Source organism: Lemur catta, chromosome 17 (assembly GCF_020740605.2).
Source record: "Lemur catta isolate mLemCat1 chromosome 17, mLemCat1.pri, whole genome shotgun sequence".
Lineage (NCBI taxonomy): Eukaryota > Metazoa > Chordata > Mammalia > Primates > Lemuridae > Lemur > Lemur catta.
In genome coordinates this window covers 6,963,341-6,982,894 of record NC_059144.1, presented here as the reverse complement: position 1 = coordinate 6,982,894, position 19,554 = coordinate 6,963,341, and the positions used below count along the sequence as shown (strand labels likewise).

At 39.7% G+C, this 19,554-nt stretch overlaps 1 protein-coding gene across 5 annotated transcripts in view; it reads right to left on the bottom strand.

Annotated features, from left to right (window-relative positions):
• HTT (huntingtin) overlaps positions 1-19,554 on the bottom strand; it is a 154,341-nt gene that overhangs the window by 101,630 nt on the left and 33,157 nt on the right. For 2 of the 5 annotated variants that reach the window (XR_006729418.1, XM_045528219.1), the window contains exons 7-12: positions 12,301-12,442; positions 11,512-11,690; positions 5,686-5,890; positions 4,190-4,237; positions 1,832-1,921; positions 181-521 (exon numbers count right to left, since the gene is read on the bottom strand). Coding sequence is in view for 4 of the 5 variants with exons in the window: in XM_045528219.1 (XP_045384175.1) it covers positions 181-521; positions 1,832-1,921; positions 4,190-4,237; positions 5,686-5,890; positions 11,512-11,690; positions 12,301-12,442 (1,005 nt within the window). In the remaining variant the exon portion in view is untranslated. The remainder of the gene's footprint in view (positions 1-180; positions 522-1,831; positions 1,922-4,189; positions 4,238-5,685; positions 5,891-11,511; positions 11,691-12,300; positions 12,443-19,554) is intronic. The other 3 variants (XM_045528220.1, XM_045528221.1, XM_045528222.1) reach the window with 3 other exon arrangements.

Sequence of the window (19,554 nt, the reverse complement as noted above, 5' to 3'; positions counted from 1 at the left end):
TCGATTTTAGGACAGTTCATATAATCAACTAATCTGATTTTTGACCTCCATGTTCAACACAAAAGACTGTTTCCCTTAGAGAAGGTACCACATAAGGTCAAGCTCCTGGGCCTCAAGGAAGAGCTTAGAAAGCTGCCAGGCCCCTCTGCAGAAGACTGGGGTGCCCCTCAGCCCACTTACAATTTCAGAACTGTCTGAAGGGGTCACAGCTGAATCGGGCCCTTCGGTGGTGGTCTGGGAGCTGTCGCTGATGGGTGAGGAGGCCTGGGTCCCATCATTGAGGTCCATGGCAGGGTCAGATGGGACAGCGCTGACTTGGCTGGAGCTGTGGCTCAAGATGTCCTCCTCATCCCCATCGGTGGCAGCACTCGTCAAGTCACAGCTGGTCAGATCCACCGAGTCTGCCTGCAGCGTGTGCTGTGACCGCGGCTGCTCAGTGATGATGTCATGACCAGCTGACCCCGGAGTGGAGACCCCTGAAGAAGCAGCCAGCTCTCCTCCGATCTCATCTTTCACAGAGGCTAAAAACACGGAAACACTCATTTATCAAATGGCCAGAGAAAACATTCAATAGGTAATCAAAGGTTTGCAAAGGAACAAAAAGTTATTGTCATCAAATGTTTTAGCTGTAAAACATCCTGAAATATAGTGAAAATATGAACTAGTAAATATGAACTAGTAAAGGCAAGACAATGCATCCTTCAAACATTACTCAAATAGCCTTTTACTATAGTACTCAATAAAATAAGAATAATCAGCAGGTATTTTTTAAATACTATGACTATCTCCACATTTTGTGTTTCACCACAAAAACTAAAGTACAGGTTCTTAACCAATGGCTCCAGCCTTAGCTGGAGCAATGTGTAATAACGTTTGTAATTCAGAGGCAGCCTGGTCAGGGGCACCAGGCTGGGCGGTCCCTAATGCCTGGGTCCTCCAAGCAAACAGCAGTCAAAAATGACTGTAAATTCATCTCTTTATAAGTGGGCTTGCCTTCCTCCAAACCCTCTTCAAGATCTCTCATCCAGTCCCATTCTTATAGGATAAATTTATGCCATATTTTCCTAGTTCAGTTTTTAAATTCCCATCTGAAAACAAAACCACTACATAAAAATCACAACAAAAAGATCCACCCCAAGCTGCAAGCAGTTGTCACTCCTGGGGGCAGTTAGGTTGCTGAGCACTTGGGCTGTATGCTACTCCAGATAGCTATAATTTATTGTGCATTAACTTTTTAATTTTTGTAATCAGGAAAAAAAGCCTATGTTTATTTTATAAAATAAATGAATAAATATTAATAAATGTCACTGCAATTATTCAGATTTTCATTCCCAAATATTTTAACTTTATTTTCAGTTATTTAAAAATACTCTTTTGGATAGGATGATACAACCAAAACTGCCCTCATTTAATCCAGTTATTAGTGCCTTAAGTTAATCATATTTTATAAAGTACACAAAGAATTTAATTAGAAAACCATTTGTAAATAAAGGTAGATTCTTTCAAGTTAATTATCCAAAGGCAATTTTTCAACCCATTTCCCCCAGCATGATCCATTTGATGCAGGAGACATCTCTACCAGCTATCCCCTCCCCAAAAAGCTTTATGCTCAGGGAGCACAAACCTAACTTTAAAACAGTCTAAACCAAAGAAAACAGCACATGATGCAAACACATAGACAAGCATGCTTCAAAGCAACCATTATAAAAGAAGCCCCCATTATCCACCACATGAGCTAGCTGGCTCCATGGCTGCCCTAGGAGTGTGGTCCTCGGGCACAGGAGAGGAGCAAAAGGGTGGACAGTAGGTAAGGGAAGCTCTGCCTACCAACCAGAACTACCTGCAAAGGCAGAGCTGCTGGCGTCTGACCTCGATTCAGAGTCATCTTCCAACGCTGCTTCTTCGCTTAGGAGCACTCTGCCTAGTAAATAATGCAGCAATATTCCTTTAAAGTCTACTAAAAATAAGCCCTTTAAAAATTCAATAAATGTACATTCTAAACTAAAAATCATAAGCATATTTAATTTACTCTCATATAGTTTTATCATATATAACCATTTTTACACCTCAAGAGTGTTAAACACATAGAATATAGAGATATTGAGAATACTATTAAAATCAATAAACCCAATAGGGAAAAAAGTTAAAAGCAATGATTCTCAAACTACACCACAAAGTATTTTAACAATTAATAAATATTTATTGATTTGAATTATTGTTAAACAGTTTATACTACTATTTAACGTTAAAAATGGTAAGTTATGACCAAAAAGATTCAATTCTACTGGCTGACCCTTGGAATATTCAAGTCATATCTTTAAAGGCACATAAGAATTAACATGTAAAACCTTTATATCTAAAAGTCACTTTCATATTATCTTTTAATTTTCTGGACTCTATGGTTAACAATCAGATCTCAAGCACAATATGATCTAGAGGATGAAGTAATATTACTTTTGTAAAGTTCTAAAAACATATTTTATACTTAATGTTCAAAATTATATTAGCAAAAAAGAAACCAAAAGTCTTAATACGATTTAACTGCACTGATTAAATCATTATGACTACATTACATACAAATGTCATTAAATGACACTATCTAAATAATTTATTGGAAATTTAAAATTTTATTGCTCCCCAAAGAACAGGTCAGAAGTGTGATAACTTCCATAAACTTACAGTGATGGGACATCAAAAGTGGAAAAAAAATTAGCAAACGAAATCCAAAATCTAGATAAAATTAACATAGCAACTTAAAAAAATCAAATAAAATGCCAAAATGATGAATTCAGATCTTAATCACAGCAGTCTCTATCCTCCACATCAGTGGTGTGCAAGTATGTTCCACAGAGCCCTCTGCAGAGTAATTTCCTCAAAGGTGTAAGAGCAGGGCTGCTACCAGAAGAGAGACTCCAGGCCACCCCACCACCTTTACCCTAATCCTACATCCAACACAAATCAACTTTCAACTAGCTTATATATTGGCAGACTTGAAAAAGATGATTCTCCAACTACAACACTTGAAATGAGGCAGGGACAGAAGACACTGAAAAAAATAAAAAAGAGACAGGACATATCCCACATCCTAGCCAGAAGAGGACAAAACAACGTATCTCAACAACATGAATCAGTCATCTTCTTCACTGTCACTGGAAAAAGTGACTAAGAAACAAACAAGTATCAGAGTAACTTAGTCACATGTCCAAAAATGTGTCCTAATTCAAGAATATAAAGATTAACTTTTGTTAGACCTTTTGGCTTTTAAACAATCTCAATTTTTCACTGATATCTCAAACTTGATTAAGTATCCCACACTATGATGGCGCAAATATTACTGATTCCAAGTTCTAAGAAATGTTTACTTAATTTAGTGAAGGCTAGGATGTAACTCCTGTTAGGATCCCATTCAATATCACAAATAATACTAAGCGTCAGGCTCTTAAACACTCAAGCATTACTCCTTTAAGATTTCAAAGCAGAAAATGGTAGCAATTCTTTCCTATGCAAATCCACACTGGAAAGGAAAATAATTGGTGTTGGAAAGTGATAATGTGTTACCAAAACTGGCAGATTTTATCAGAAACACTCTGATTTAATAAAAATAAATTAATTGTATCAGAATACTTTGATATATACAAAGTTAAATATGGCTGAAAAATGATTAACAGGTCCAAATGAAAATAACTGATCCAACAAAAGAAGTATTTAATAATATTTCTAATACTGGATAAAATTCACTGAGAAGGTAAGTTACCTTTATAAAATATAACACTACATTCCCTAAAGCAGGTGCCTATTTCTATAAGTAAAGTTTTATTGGAAGGCAGCCAGCCAGTAACCCACATATAGTCTATGGCTGCTTTCCTGCCACAAGGCAGAGCTGAACTGTTGCAAAACAGACCCTACAGCCCATAAGGCTAAAATGTTTACTCTGTGGGCCTTTACAGAAAAATATCACTGACTCCTGACCTAAAGCATTAGAAATTTATGACAAAGCAATTCTGATACAAAAGCAATTTTTAAAAGCCATGCTACAGAACTACTCAGGCCGTTTTATCAGTTTCCAGCAACATTTACACATATAAATCACTCAACTGAGAAGAGATATAGACACAGAGTCCAAGGCATCTATGGAAATATAGAAAAGCGGTGAGATTCAGCACAAGACTCTGATTTCTGAAATAATCACCTTTTTGTTTTCTTGAAAGAACAGGGCTGCATGAGGAACCCCCTCCAGCTGTAAATCACAGAAAGTGACAGATGAAGAAAGGTAACAATCTGCTAAAATCTAGAAGAAATTCGAAAATCTTCAAAAAGCTTGATTCAACTTTAAAACTAGGGAAAATGTAAACATAATTCCACAGCAAATGCTTAAACAACATGATTCAACACTTCGATTTCAATATGAAAATTATATTAACATTCAAATACATAGTTCTAAAGAATTTGACCTAAAAAGTCAAAGGGACTAAAATAAATTGCATTTAAAAAGTTAAATTAAAAATATTAAAACTCTCAGGTTATTTGGTTAACTAATAATCAAGTATAGATTTTATTAGAAATGAATATTTTCACTAATTAGTTGGAAGGCATGCATTCCATAGAGAAAAGGATTCTTCAATGCAAAAGACAGTGAACAAGGCATAGTAACATTTCCTGCTCATGATTGAGGCAAACATTTGTGTTCCTATGAGGCAGTAATTAATTAGACTTCCAGTCAAATTCTCTTAGTTTGTGGAAGCTATGAGGCCACAGTCAGCAAATGCTTATTAAAAGCCTCCAAGTGCCAGACCCAGATCCAGAGGCTGGAATTCAGGGACTCCCACCTATTCCCACTCTCAAGGGCAACTCTCACATCAAAGAAGGCCCCTGCACTCACTGCTTGCTCCAGGGCAGCCACCAATGGTAGAATTAGGGCCCAACCCCCAAGAGCATCAAGAAGAGCCCACTGGGTACTGGTGGTGGGTAGGAGAGATTTTCTAAAGTCAGGGCAGGAAGCAATTCTCAGATCCTTCCAAAGACTTGAAGATGCTGGATGCTGTCTGGCAAGTAAACACAAGGATCCTGGAGCTACTTTCCCCCGTGTGTTCAGGCTACCAAGTTGGAGAGAGAGAGTCAGGAGGCTGGGCTTTAAATGTGTGGCCTCATTTTGCCACCTAGACTTTTTTTTTTTTTTTTTTTTTTTTGAGACAGAGTCTCACTCTGTTGCCCGGGGTAGAGTGCCATGGTGTCAGCCGAGCTCACAGCAACCTCAAACTCCTGGGCTCAAGCAATCCTTCTCCTCAGCCTCCCAAGTAGCTGGGACTACAGGCATGCACCACCATGCCTGGCTAATTTTTTCTATATATATTTTTAGTTGTCCAGCTAATTTCTTTCTATTTTTTCAGTAGAGACGGGGTCTCGCTCTTGCTCAGGCTGGTCTCAAACTCCTGAGCTCAAATGATCCATCCACCTTGGCCTCCCAGAGTGCTAGGATTACAGACATGAGCCACCGCACCTCGACACCACCTAGACTTTTTGAACTTTAGTTCTCCTATCTGGCAAATAAAGGTGCTAACTAAATTAGAGGTTCTGGCAAGGAATTAAGATGTAGACTGCTCAGCACAGCGCAGGGCCCATAATTCAACAGAGGGCACCAAGTATTAGTGCACAGTTCATGACAAGAGGACCTTGCTGATAACTTACTTATAAGTTCCACAATACTCCCACTACGACTTCGGCCACTAGACTCATCTTTAGCCGCAGTGAGCTGCCCAAGGCCACCTGGCGTGGTCAGGCCTTGCAGGAGGTCCGGTGGGGGAGTTCTGAAGAGCTGCTGCAGGAGTTCCAGGGCTCCAGTCACGACATTGTGGTCTTGGTGCTGTGTGTGATGCAAGGTCAGTTCATAAACCTAGAAACAGAGAAGCATGGGTGTTCTGGTCAGAGTTTTTAAAATTTGTCCTAGGTTTCATGTCTTTTGGTTTTTAATAGGACTTTATTGAGAAAGTTTGTGCCTTAATTTCTCCCCCTAAAATTTCCTCTATCACTTCTACCAGTATGATCATTAGCTTCTATGTTATTTTGTAAATTCTCATGTTTTCCTTTGTTATATTAATTCCTTAAAAATAAATAAAGCACTTCCACTAGAGCAGTAGTGTGCTAATTAAGATCTCCACTTCCTGAAACTAGTGACAAGTAAAGGGAAACTAAAGCCCAACATACACTGAGTGAGGAGTCAGTTGGACACACATTTAAAAATCAAAAAATACTGTTAACAGTGCCACTGAGAAAGAGTTGCCAAAAATTGTACAGGTATTAGGTTATTATTTATTTATTTGTTTTTTTTTTTTATGAAAGTGAGGGGGAGTGAGGAGGAAGGTTCAATTTCCTGGTTTTTTTTTTTTTTTTTTCCTTTTTTTTTGAGACAAAGTCTCACTCTGTCACCCTGGGTAGAGCGCCGAGGCATCATCATAGCTCACTGCGAACCTCAAACTCCTGGGCTCAAGCGATCCTCCTGCCTCAGCCTCCCAAGTAGCTGGGACTACAGGCGCCCACCACCACTCCTGGCTAATTTTTCTATTTTTAGTACAGATGGGGTCTTGCTCTTGCTCACGCTGGTCTCGAACTCCTGAGCTCAAGCAATCCTCCTGCCTCGGCTTCCCAGAGTGCCGGCCTATTATGTTAAATTTTATTAGTGTTTTTAATATGATATCACATTATATGAACATAATGAATTTATTCTTTTTTCCTTAAGTAGAGTTGCCATATAAAATATAGGGCACTCAGTTAAATTTGAATTTCAGATAAACAAATAATTTTGTAGTATAAGTATGTCCTATGCAACTTGGAATATACTTATATGACAAAATTACTCATTATTTATCTGAAATTCAAATTTCACTGGCATCCTGTATTTTTATTTCCTAAGTTTGCCAACCCTACCTTTAATAACATAAAATACATGTTTCTTCTCTAAAAATCAACAGTGTAGAAGAATATAAAACAAAAAGGCTCACTTTTAGCTCTTCTGATGGTAATCTCTATAACTCTAAATCACAAGTCAACAAACCACAGTCCACAGTTCAAATCTGGCCTGCATCTGTTTTTGTACATAAAGTTTCATCAGGACCGGGCGTGGTGGCCACGCCTGTAATCCCAGCACTTTGGGAGGCCAAGGCAGGAGGATCACTTGAGGCCAGAAGTTCAAGGGCAACATAGTGAGACTCCATCACTACAACAAGTAAGAAAAATTAGCCAGGTGTGGTAGTGCAAGCCTTTATTTCCAGCTACTTGGGAGGCTGAGGCAGTGGGATCGCTTGAGCCCAAGAGTTTGAGGCTGCAGTGAGCTATGATGACACCACTGCACTCCAGCCCAGGCAACAGCGACTCTTGTCTCAAAAAAGTTTCATCAGAACATGGCCACATTTATGGACTGTTTGTAGCTGCTTTCAGGCTACAATGGTAGTGCTGAGTAGTTGCGACAGAGATAATATGGCCTACAAAGCTTAAAATATTTATTATCTGGGCTTCTACGGAAAACATCTGTGGACCCCTACTCTAGGTAATCAGCTTATACCTTGATTTCTTAAGCCATCCATTTTGAACAAAGAATCTGATTCCTCATGATGAAATGAGGAAACCAGCACTCACATTTCCTTGACCCCACCTGCCCCTACTAAATTCTGTTAGCAACAGCACTGCTTTCACATTGTCAAGATTCACATTTACATGCTACTATGTAAACTATTTAAATCTTATGCTCTCTGCCTAGCTGAGTCTAAAAACTTAATTAAAAATAAACAGTATGTATGTTCTCATGTGTACATATTATTTACTGCAAAGCCTATTAATGTGACTAGACTCAAAAAGTTTTTCATTATTATCGTATGTTGCTTGTAAGAGAATGTCCCAAAGTTAATAGTCAAATGGATTCTCTTATTATAATCTATTACTTGCTTAAAATTATTCTACATTTTATTTTGCTTCATAATTGGATCACAAATTTCTTTCATAAATCTTGCTGGTTTCCCTAATGTTACTACTTGCCTTTTTGCCTCCTTGTTGGCAATAGATGCAATGCATATGCCTTCCCTTTTTCTCAGCTTCTTAATCGTATTATTTGTTGCAGGGAATAATTCTTGGAGCGCCTAATCTGAATTGCACACTAAGTAACAATCATCTTAGAACTGCTTTTATCATGTTCCTGGGTTAGATGCTTTGTTTCTTAGATTTCAGGGCTTCCTCTATTTTTCAATTTATTTCACATGTTGCTGGAATAAATCTTCAAATAACTTTTTTTCAAAAAGCATACATGAAAGGCAAACTGAGTTCTTGCTTATCTAAAAGTACCTGTATTTTGCTCACACTTGCTTAATAGTTTGGCCAGGCCTAGGATTCTTTTAAATTCTTATTAAATACAGTTACCCAAACTACATTAGCGAAATTAAATTTCTCAGAGTAATTTCACTCAGGACAGTCATTAGTCAAAAGAAGATGGAGTGAGATATATTTTAGCGGTAATCACATCTAGCTTGCTAGTTCAAAAAGGTATCATATCATTTAATTGATTTGGAAAAAAGAAACTATTAAGAAAATCAGCAATTAATTAAGCACCACATCCACACCCCTTCCCCTGTCCTCCCAGGATCACTGTAATCCCAGTTTAACACAGTCTCCAATTTCTCTCTGACCTTGACTATCACCAGCACTCCTGCTAACCCATGAGGAAGTCAGGAGGCCTCTCCAGGACCCACCGAGAGGGTGTGCATACTCTCATCCTTTCACTCCCTGGACTTAGCAAAGATCACAGTTTCTATCTATAAAACTCCCTTCTTCTCCCAACTCCCTGGGTCTGGTCAGATCCTACTCACCCGTAAGCGTCATCAACACTGAATTTTCTTGGGGGCCTCCCTGCCCTCTGTAAGGCAGAGGCCCCACGTGTGCTTCCCCACCTTGCCGTGTATTTAGTAATTGTTTCTCCCACTAGACCAATATTCTCCCAATTTTTTGATTAAGTAGTTTTTTAAAGCACCAGTAAAAAAATTTTTATCACGTAGTCTCAATACTTCTTAAATGTTTATTTTAAAATATTATATTAACATAAGGACTACTGAACTCAGATATAATTTACATTACAAAATATACACTAAATCTGACAAGCCTCTTGCTCCAATTACTGATTTACAGGAAATAAATAGAACAGGAAATAGTGTTAATTTAAACAATGGAGATGCAAGCAATAAATCAGACCACAAAGAAACTTGTAAGACAAATGGACTCCTCCACAAATGAACTCTAAGGGGAAAAAAATTGGGATAGAAGGGGAAACGGTTGATCAAAGAGACTTACAATCCTTATCAACCAATTTTATTTGGATGCTTGTTCCAAAACAGCAGAAAGTTGTAGATGAGTGGGTATTTGATGTTTAGGAAATGTTAAGTTTTTTAAGTCTGACAATGGCACTGTCATGAAGTTTAAAAAAAATAAAACAGAGGTCAGGTATGGTGGCTCATGTCTGTACTCCTAGCACTGGGGGAGGCCAAGGTGGGACGATTGCTTGAGCTTAGGAGTTCAAGCTCAGCCAGAGCAAGAATGAGACCCTGTTTCCACTAAAAATAGAAAAATTAGCTGCGCATGGTGGCACTCACCTATAGTCCCAGCTACTCGAGAAGCTGAGGCAAGAGGATCACTTAAACCCAGGAGTTGGGGGTTGCAGTGAGCTACAAAGATGCCACTGAACTCTACCCAGGGTGACAGAGTGAGACTCTGTCTCAAAAAAAAAAAGTAGAATCTTCACCTACAGAGATACATACTGAAATACAGGTGAAATAAGAGAATAATTGGGATTTGCTTCAAAATAATCCAAAAGGCGAGGCTCAGTGGCTCACACCTGCAATCCCAGTGCTCCAGAAGGCCAAGGCGGGAGGATCGCTTGAGGCCAGGAGTTCGAGATCAGCCTGGGCAACACAGTGAGACCCTGCCTCTACAAGAAATTTTTAAAAGTAGCCAGGCATAATGGCACATACCTGTAGTCCTAGCTACTCAGGAGGTTAAGACAACAGGAGGAGTGCTTGAACTCAGGAGTTACAGGCTGCAGTGAGATATGATTAGGCCACTGCACTCTGACCTGGGCAACACAGCAAGACCCTGTCTCTAAAAAAACTTTTTAAATAAAAATAATACAAAAGAGAAGTGAGTGGGATTATAAATGAAACTTGACTGGCCATGAGTTGTTATGTATAGAATTCTCCTTATTAAAAAGTGAAAAAAAATAGGCAGGGCACAGTGGCTCACGCTTGTAATCCTGGCACTCTGGGAAGCCAAGGCAGGAGGATCACTGGAGCTCAGGAGTTTGAGCAAGAGTGAGACCCCACCTTTACTAAAAATAGAAAAATTAGCCGGGTGTTGTGGCACACACCTGTTGTCCCAGCTACTCGGGAGGCTGAGGCAGGAGGATCATTTGAGCCCAGGAGTTTGAGGTTGCAATGAGCTATGATGTTGCCACAGCACTCTACCCAGGGCAACAGAGTGAGACTCTGTCTCAAAAAAAAAAAAAAACAAAAAGAAAGGTAAAAAGACAAACCAAAAAAACAAGGTAAGGTAAAGGCAAAATAAACTATATTTTAATGTATTTATTAGCACAGTGGCACAATTTTTACTAACTAAAACATTCAGTAATGATTTTTTTTGTGGGGGCAATATAATTAAATGTCATATCACATACACTGTCATTGCATGTACTCTGTGACGCAAATGAAGGGCAGCTGGTCAGAACAGAATTGTCGGCCAACAATTTCTTAGAGTCCACTTCTGCTCAGTTGTGTACCATTAACCAGCACTGACAGGGCCTTAACATGTGCAAGGAAGGATTCTAAACACTTACAAATACTACCTAGCTTAATGCTTAAATTATTAGCATTATCTTCAATTCATGATTCTATGCAAGAATCATTTAAGCCACTTAAAATTTTGTACCCTACAAAATTTAGCTAAATGACACAACTTATAAATCCAGTTGACTCAAATACCTATAAATCAGGAAGCAAACCCTGAATCAAGGGACCCCCATAGACCATGTCCCCACCTCCTTGGATGAGTATATCACACTAGCATGACCAATTCACTAGGCCACAGGTTCCAGGGGACAGAGACCACATTGAAAATGCTCACCATGGTATTCCCAGTGCCTAGCACATCATGGGTGCTCATCAATGTTTCCTGAGTGGATGAACACACTTCATGATCCTTGGTTTTAGAAACTGAGTAGCAGCGGTCTATGTGTCAGGCAGGGGTCTAAGGGGCTTGAGTAACACCCACAGCACCTTTGGAGACATCACCTGCATTTGACCTGTGGTGACACTGACATAGAGAGGTCACGCAGCTAGAGGTCAATAACTAGGGTTGGAACCCAGCAATCCAACTCCACAGTCCACACTCTCGTTCCTTGGTTCTCCCACTGTTCTTCCACATTAATTGGTTCTTTGAATGTTAGCGTTCACGTGTAAGCACTATAGGAAACCCTGCAGCTCCTACCTGAACAAGCTGCTCTGCAGAGGGAGAGACTTCCATCTCTTTCCGTGTCACCCCAAAACTGCCTTTGAGGCTGGTGTCCTTGACCTGCTGCTGCAGCAAGGGCACCAAATACCTCAATGTGAGCAGCACGCCCAGGATCAGGAGGGTGGAGTGTTCATCTTCAACAGGAACTAGCAAACCTATAAAGACAAAAGCAAGATCCCTTAACATCTAATTTGCTGCTTGGAGATTCATGGCTTAATTTGTTAAAAAGAAGAGATTCTCAGGGATAGAGACGGCACAAACATTACTGTGAAAGAATATACCATATGGCCCAAATCCACATCCTGAGCTTAGCAAGGCCCTCTGCAGTGAGTTCTACTACGTGTGAAAGTTAGGCAGTCATTTTATATCAAATATCCACACACTGACTCTAGCACTTGCAAGTGTTGGTTTCCAGTTACCTAAACTACAGGAGAAATTGTCAACTGACCTACAGGGACCTGAGGCGCAATCTCAAGCTCAAGCCTCGAGGACTCATTGTAGTCAGAGCCAACACGGACAAGGGCCAGGCCTAGGAAGGGCCCACTGTCCACTGGCCCACACCCACTGCCCACCCACATGTCCTTGGCCACAGCTGCATTTGTGCTGTCACAAGGGCCATGCAGGCTCACAGCAGCCCCAACACAGTTCACATTCACCAGTCAGCCAGGGCCAATTGACCTGGTCCAGATGGCTGGAGGATCATCTGATCTTAAAGATTTCCAAAGGTCTATCTTGACCTCCATCTCTCCTACACATCCACCTTACCTAAAAGCACATTTAGTAGCCAGCTATAAAAATACTGTGTCCTTCTTGAGTGCTGACAGATGCTCACTGCTGACCCAGCTGCTGTCCGCCGAATAGTAGGGGAACTGGACTTCAGATTCACTATGAAAGCCTTTAATAAAACCTATGGAAGCAAAATTCCAAGAGATAAAAAACAAAGCTCCTATGAAGCTTATCATGTATTTCATAAAACTTAATTTGAATCAGAAGTTCCAAATTCTTACAGTGTATAAATCATAAACAGTTTGAGGCTTTTCGTAGAGCTGAAAGTAAGCACCCCAAATTTGAGATATTTGAGAGCAGCTTACAAATGCACAGTCTATTTACTTATTCATAACCTTCACTTATGGAACTACTCAGCATCTATCTCCTCTATATGAGGGTGAAGGCCTCAACTTCTAGATACAGTGTACCCACTATGTTTGGGGAAACAGTAATATGACACTATGTAAAGACAGTAAAAAAAAAAAAAAATCAACAAATAATGAAGTAAAGGAGAAAAGGGTATTAGCTAACTATAGTAATGTCCTAGCCTCAGAAATAATGCGTAAAAGTGCTGCTCGTGTCACCAAGCATTATCAGAACTGGAACATCTCACACTGACAACATCTGCAACTTAACTGGATATGACAGCATGCTACTCAAGTGTTCTCCTAAAATATTAGAGATTAAGACTTCCTCACTGGACATCCAGAATAATCCAAAGAAAAAGTACTATAATTTTAATCATGGCCAGTGAAGTCTTAATAAAAATATCCAAAGAATGAAAAGGGGTGACCACCTAGCTGCATTAGTTTAGTGACTACATTACTTAAGAATATCCATTTCCTAGGCTGAGAGCGGTGGCTCATGCCTGTAATCCTAGAACTCTGGGAGGCCGAGGCGGGTAAATCATTTGAGCTCAGGAGTTCGAGACCAGCCAGAGCAAAAGCAAGAGCTCATCTCTATTAAAAAATAGAAAGAAATTATCTGAACAACTAAAAATATACAAAAAATAATTAGCCGAGCATGGCGGCGCATGCCTGTAGTCCCAGCTACTCGGGAGGCTGAGGCAGAAGGATTGCTTAACCCCAGGAGCTTGAGGTTGCTGTCAGCTAGGCTGACGCCACGGCACTCTAGCCCAGGCAAGAGTGAGACTGTCTCAAAGAAAAAAAAAAAGAATATCCATTTCCCATTATTAAACTATACTCTGAGCCATAATTTGATTCCTATCATTGTCGAATGTTCACTGAGCAATTACTATGAGTCAGGGACTCTGCTAGGGCTATGCCTAGGCAAATGAACATCTGCTTTATAAATAAGTTTCTCCTTAAGAGTGTGGTTAACATAAACTGGTTCTTAGAGGCTTATCAACTCTCAGTGAATTTACAGAATCGACCTCTGGACCCTGTGAGCCAGAGGACTAGAGCCTGGCGACAGGACTTCCCCAATGACAAGTTGCCTCCAGTTTCTCCCTGAGACACCACCTGGAGAATCCAGTCAATTTATCTCTGACAAACTTTTTTAGCTACAAGAAAAGATATTAGCATTTTCAAGAATTTCTTTGACTGGCTCAGGGTGGTAGCTCACATCTATAATCCCAGCGCTTTAGGAGACCAAAGCAGGAGTGCCCAGGAGTTTGAGATTGTAGTGAACTATGATTCATGCCACTGCACTTCAGCCTAGGTGACAGAGTGAGACCCTGTCTCTAAAAGAATAACACAAAACCAACACAAACTCCTTTGACTGAAAACATACACATGCACATCACTGAAAAAGTACATTAAGAAACATTCCATATTAGTACAAACTTGTAAGCTCAATGAGAGCTAATAAGCATTATTATGAAGAATCAGCCCATGGTGAACTTAAGTACAGGTGGTCCCGGGGTTACAGATGAGATATGTTTCTGAGAACATCTTTAGGTCAGATTTGTATATAATTCGGATACCTGATGAACAGCTCGTATATGGTTCAATAATAATTATAATTAATAATAGCAATACTATAATGGCTCATATGTGGTAACAATACAGTGAAATACTGTACTGATAGTAACCCCCTGTACTGTAATAATCAGTTACAGAAACTATTGTGCTTTTTTTTAATTCAAATAAACAACATGAAAACAAACTCATACAAAAAGTTTAGATAGGAGATAGAAGAAATTTCAAAAAAGAAAATTAAAGATTAACACTCACTTAATGTTGCATTAATGCTAGGCTATTAGGAAAGTTACTCTTATTTTGATCTTCTAACCAAATAATAATCTGTTTCAATAATTAATCCACTACGCTGATTAGTAATAACTCATGCTTTCATTGGAGCATGGCCTTGCACATGCTCCATTATTCTCACTTTATCCTTCATAATTGTCCCGACAGTCAAGTGACTGAAGCCTAATGCTTTCCCAGTGAATGATAGCATCTGGCCTCTCTCCCAACGCTTAATTATTTCTACTTCCGTTTCCATTGTAATCACCTTTCTCTACGCTGCAGGCTCACCTGGACTTGCAGTGGACTTTTGCTTTGGTGGCATGGTCATAAGGGTAAACACAGATTCACAAATTGAATAAAAAAGTTGTTAGTAAGACAAAAGTGATGCTGTGCGTAAGCGGCCATATAAACAATGAGACTAGCCACTAGCGCAAAGATGCTGTGCCAATGAACCACTTACACCAAGCAGGTTTGTTTACATGCATGGAAGAAACTAGTTCCCAAATTATTAATTTTATTATTTAATTATAAATTATCCTATGGGGAGCCTTGGGAGCCCATTCCTAAGTACAGAATGCCATAAGTCAGGTCGTCTGTAACCCAGGGACTGCCTGTAGTTTGGAATAATAAATAATAAAATTTAATCTGAGAGCTCCAAGGGGCCTTCTCACAATGCCAAGAATGTCCTCTAGAAGGCAGCTGGCAGGAGGTACCAAGGCCATGCTTCCACTCTTCTTCTAATGGGGAGGAAGTGCACTATATTTTAGAGCAGATAGCTGTACTTTTCAAAACACATGCATGTTTTTAAGAGTACTTCAAAAGGGAAAAGATGCAAATCATTAAATTTTAGAGCCAAGAGTATTTCAGGGAATGGAAGTGGAAATTAAAGTCATAATGTGATGCCAGAACATACCCGTCAGAATGGCTTAACTTAAAAGGAGCAGCAATCTCAAGTGTTAGGGAGGGTGCAGAGCACCTGCCGTTGCCAGCCACCACTGATGGAAGGGTACGCTGGTACAATGGCTTAGGAAAGCTATTTGACAGTATCTACTGCAGTTGAGATACACATACCTTATCACCCAGTAACGCTATAACCCTGCAACTGCATTTCTAGGTATCCACAACAGAAAGTTGTACATGTGCTCCAAAATACACATACAAGAATGGTCACTGCAGCATTATTCATAATAGCCAAAAACTAAAAAACAATCCAAATGTCCAGTACAATAAAATGGATAAACTGTGGTATACCCACACAATGGAATGTTGTACAGCTATGAAGCCTACATGAACTACAAAATGCATACAATAACATGGAGTACTCTCACAAAATTGATGCTGAGCAAAAGAATATACAATATATGGTTCTACATACAGAGAATTTACAAACAGACGCTCTATGGCATTAGAAACCAGGACAGTGATTACCTTGGGGAGGGAGGAGAGAACAGTGACAGGGAGAGAGCATGAGAGGGTTTCTGGGTACAGAATATTCTATTTCTTTGACCTGGTGCTGGTTACAAGCATAGGTTCACTTTATGGCAATTCAGCAAGGGGTACACTCATGACTTATGTCTTGTCCTGTATGTATATTGTATGTCAGGAAAAAAAAAAAACATCTGGGGAAACTCAGTGTTTAACAGGTTATTTTGAGAATGAGAATACACCAGACATTAGGAGACTTGGGATCTAATAGGCTGGAATGAACACGTGAAACTCTGCTACCCAGAAACCCCACAAAATCATGTAAAGAAGTTTTAAAAAGCATAAAGTTACAAGGACAGAAAGAATAGGTCAGGGACACTAGCAGACTACAGGTGCCAAGAAAACTCTAGAAGCCAGAAAGTAACAAGTAGAACTGCCTGACCCAGCAGCCCAGAGGAAGAAGCTCAAATGTGAGCTCTTCTGGAAGTTAGGCAAGGAGGTATGAAGGTACCAACCAGCTCACTCAAGCCACAGAACTCCAAGAAAAACTCAGGCTTTCGAGGGTCCACATCTGAAGCAGAGTGACTGTAGGGAGGAACAGCTGGTTGTCTCACTGCTCCTCGAGCAAACTCCCAACAACTTCACCATGGGCCTCCCCTCCAACTACAGGCAGCCCAGGAAGTGGCCCTTCCTCCCCCATCCCCCACAAAGTCTGACAAGGGTGATCTCAAGAAATGTTTGCATAGCTGAGAACAGACACAAGACACATACAGAAAACAGAAAAATTAAGTAAAAATCTGCATTCTGAGCAGTGATATTGTTAGCCCCTTTCCATCCTAGGGTTCCAGGACAAATGCAGCCAGTTATGCTTCCAAGCAGGAGAATAAGAATTTTCCTGGAGGGATACTGACTGGCTCAAGAGAAAAAGACTTACAGATAATGAAATTTAGAGATCCAGCAAAAAGCATCCAAAAAGCAGGCTCACCACCCATCACCTCAGGAAGCCTACCAGAGGACAAGCCCTGCCACATATGTGCTTCCAATAATCTTCTTAGTGTCTCTCGCAAATTGACACGGACAGCCTCTAACATAAAAGAGAAAGACCAGAATAAATACAATGGAGGAAGTCAGAACAAACAGATAATGCACAGGTTAAAAGAAAGTGTCAAGAAAACTATCACCAATATCCTCAGACACATAATATAGTGAGGCCAGATGTGAAGTCCCAGCTACTCAGGAGGCTGAGGCAGGAGGATCGCTGGAGCCCAGGAGTTTGAGGTTGCAGTGAGCTATGATGAGGCCACTGTACTCTAACCCAGACAACAGAGCAAGACCCTGTCTCACCAAAAAAAAAAGCGAGATAAGACAGTGCATTCATGAAACAAGAAAAGGATGTTATACAACATGATCGCTCTGAACTCAAGTAAGAGTTCTTAGGAATTAAAAGTATAACATTGAATAGAAGGGTTTGAGGTGGAAATCTAGAGAGTATAGAATGAAGAAAAGAAAAAGATAATAAAAGTGTGATTCAATCCAGTAGAACCAAAGTCTAACTATTAATAACAAATTTCAGAAAGAGAGAACACAGAAAATAAAGGGTAAGAACTTGTCAAAGAAATGTAGAAAACTTTCCCAGAGTTGAAGGACGTAAGTTTCCAAATTTAAAAGGCCTACTATGTACTCAGCACCCCACCTCCCCCAAAATGAAAAGCTTCTAGAGAAAAACACATTCAAAGCTTAAGCAATTAGGTCATTTAACTTCTCTGTAGCCATGCTAGAGACTGTAAGACAGTAGGGCAAAGACTTTAACATTCCCCAGGGAAAATGATTTCCATCCCAGAGCTTTATATGCAATCAAGAAATAAAGGTATTTTCATGAATGCAAATCTTAAACAATTTACTTCCCCTTCATCCTTTCTCGAGAAGATACTAGAGGGTATATTCTATCACATGAGGGAATAAACCTAAAAAGATAAATACATGGCATCTAGGAGCAGGGCATCCAACAGGAGAACAGCAAAGGAAATTCCCAGGATGACAGCAAAGAGAAGTCCTGGGACATGGCTATGCAGTCGCATCTGTGCAAGGAGTAAGCTGACCAGGCTGAAAAAAGGAGCTGAAAACTTCTGAGACAGGTGACTCTACTGAGGGAAAATGGGCCAATAAATAACTGCCATGTGGAATATTGTACTGAGACATATTTTACAACACTATTTAAAGGTGTGAGAAGACATAAATGGCCAAAGAATAATAAGCAAAAAAGAGAAAATTATTATTAACTTCAGGAAAACAAAAAGTTGTACAAAGAAATATAATCATAGAAATGTAATACATAACCAGCCATTACTATTTACTTAGGCAAAATAACATACACTGAATACCAATAGAACTACAGTAAAAAGACGGGAGAAGGATTAGAGCTAAATTCATCTCTTCTATAGTAAAAAATGTCTGAAATTGAAAAAACCCCAAAAATAGCAGTATAAGCATGTTATTTAGAAATGTGAAGGTAAATACCAGAAGAGACACTAAGAGTTATGTTTGCTTCTGAGAAACAAGAATTAAGGAGAAGTAGGAAAGGGACCACTATCTTTGTTTACAACCTTTTTGGAGCTATTGAATTTCACCGAAAATACATTTTAATAAACATAAATTCAAATTATGGGGTAGAGGGGTAGAGGAATAGATTTTTTAAATGTCAAAGATTTAGGAAGGAAGTAATTAGTGTCTACTATGTATAAAAAATACATTAGCATATTCATATTCAAATGGTGATTTAAATCATGGATCACCACAGAAATGACGAGAAGAACTAAGACTACAAAAATACTATATGTCATCTGCCTCGTCTTTAAACCCTGACAGCCAGAGACATTGCAGAGTATACTGCCTTCAACAGACCCCCATGAGCAGATTGGTGCACTGGGGCTGTGGAGCTCTAACATTCTCTCACCATTCAGGAGCACCTGCCCCCATTCCAAAGAGCTGGTAATAAAAATAACAGCAGAGGCTGGGCACGATGGTCCATGCCTATAATCCCAGCACTTTGGGAGGCCAAGGCAGGAAGATCGCTTGAGGCCAGGAGTTCAAGATCTGCCTGAGCAACATAAGCAAGACCCCATCTTGATAAAAAATAGAAAAATTAGCTGGGCATGGTGGCGTAGGCCTATAGTCCCAGCTACTCAGGAGGCTGAGGCAGGAGGATCACTTTAGCCTGAGAATTGAAGGCTGCAGTGAGCTATGACAGCACTGCACTCCAGCCTAGGTGACAGAGCAAGACCCTGTCTCAAAATAAATAAATTAAGTAACAGCAGCAGCTGCTGCCATGTACTAAGCACAATGATTTAGTTATTACACTAAATTCTTTGGATTCATCATCTCCCTTCACCATTCCAAAATCCCATGAAATTGGTTTTAAATCTCCTTAGTATTTACAAGAAAACTTTGAAACTCAGAGAAAAAATGTGAGAGAGGCTAAATAGTTTATCCAAGGTCATAAAGCTAATAGAAGTAGCAGCTAACATCTAAGCACTTCTTGCGGGTTGCTATGCTACACTATTAATATGCATTCATTCATTTGATTCTCAGAATAGTCCCACATATCATTAATGTCCCA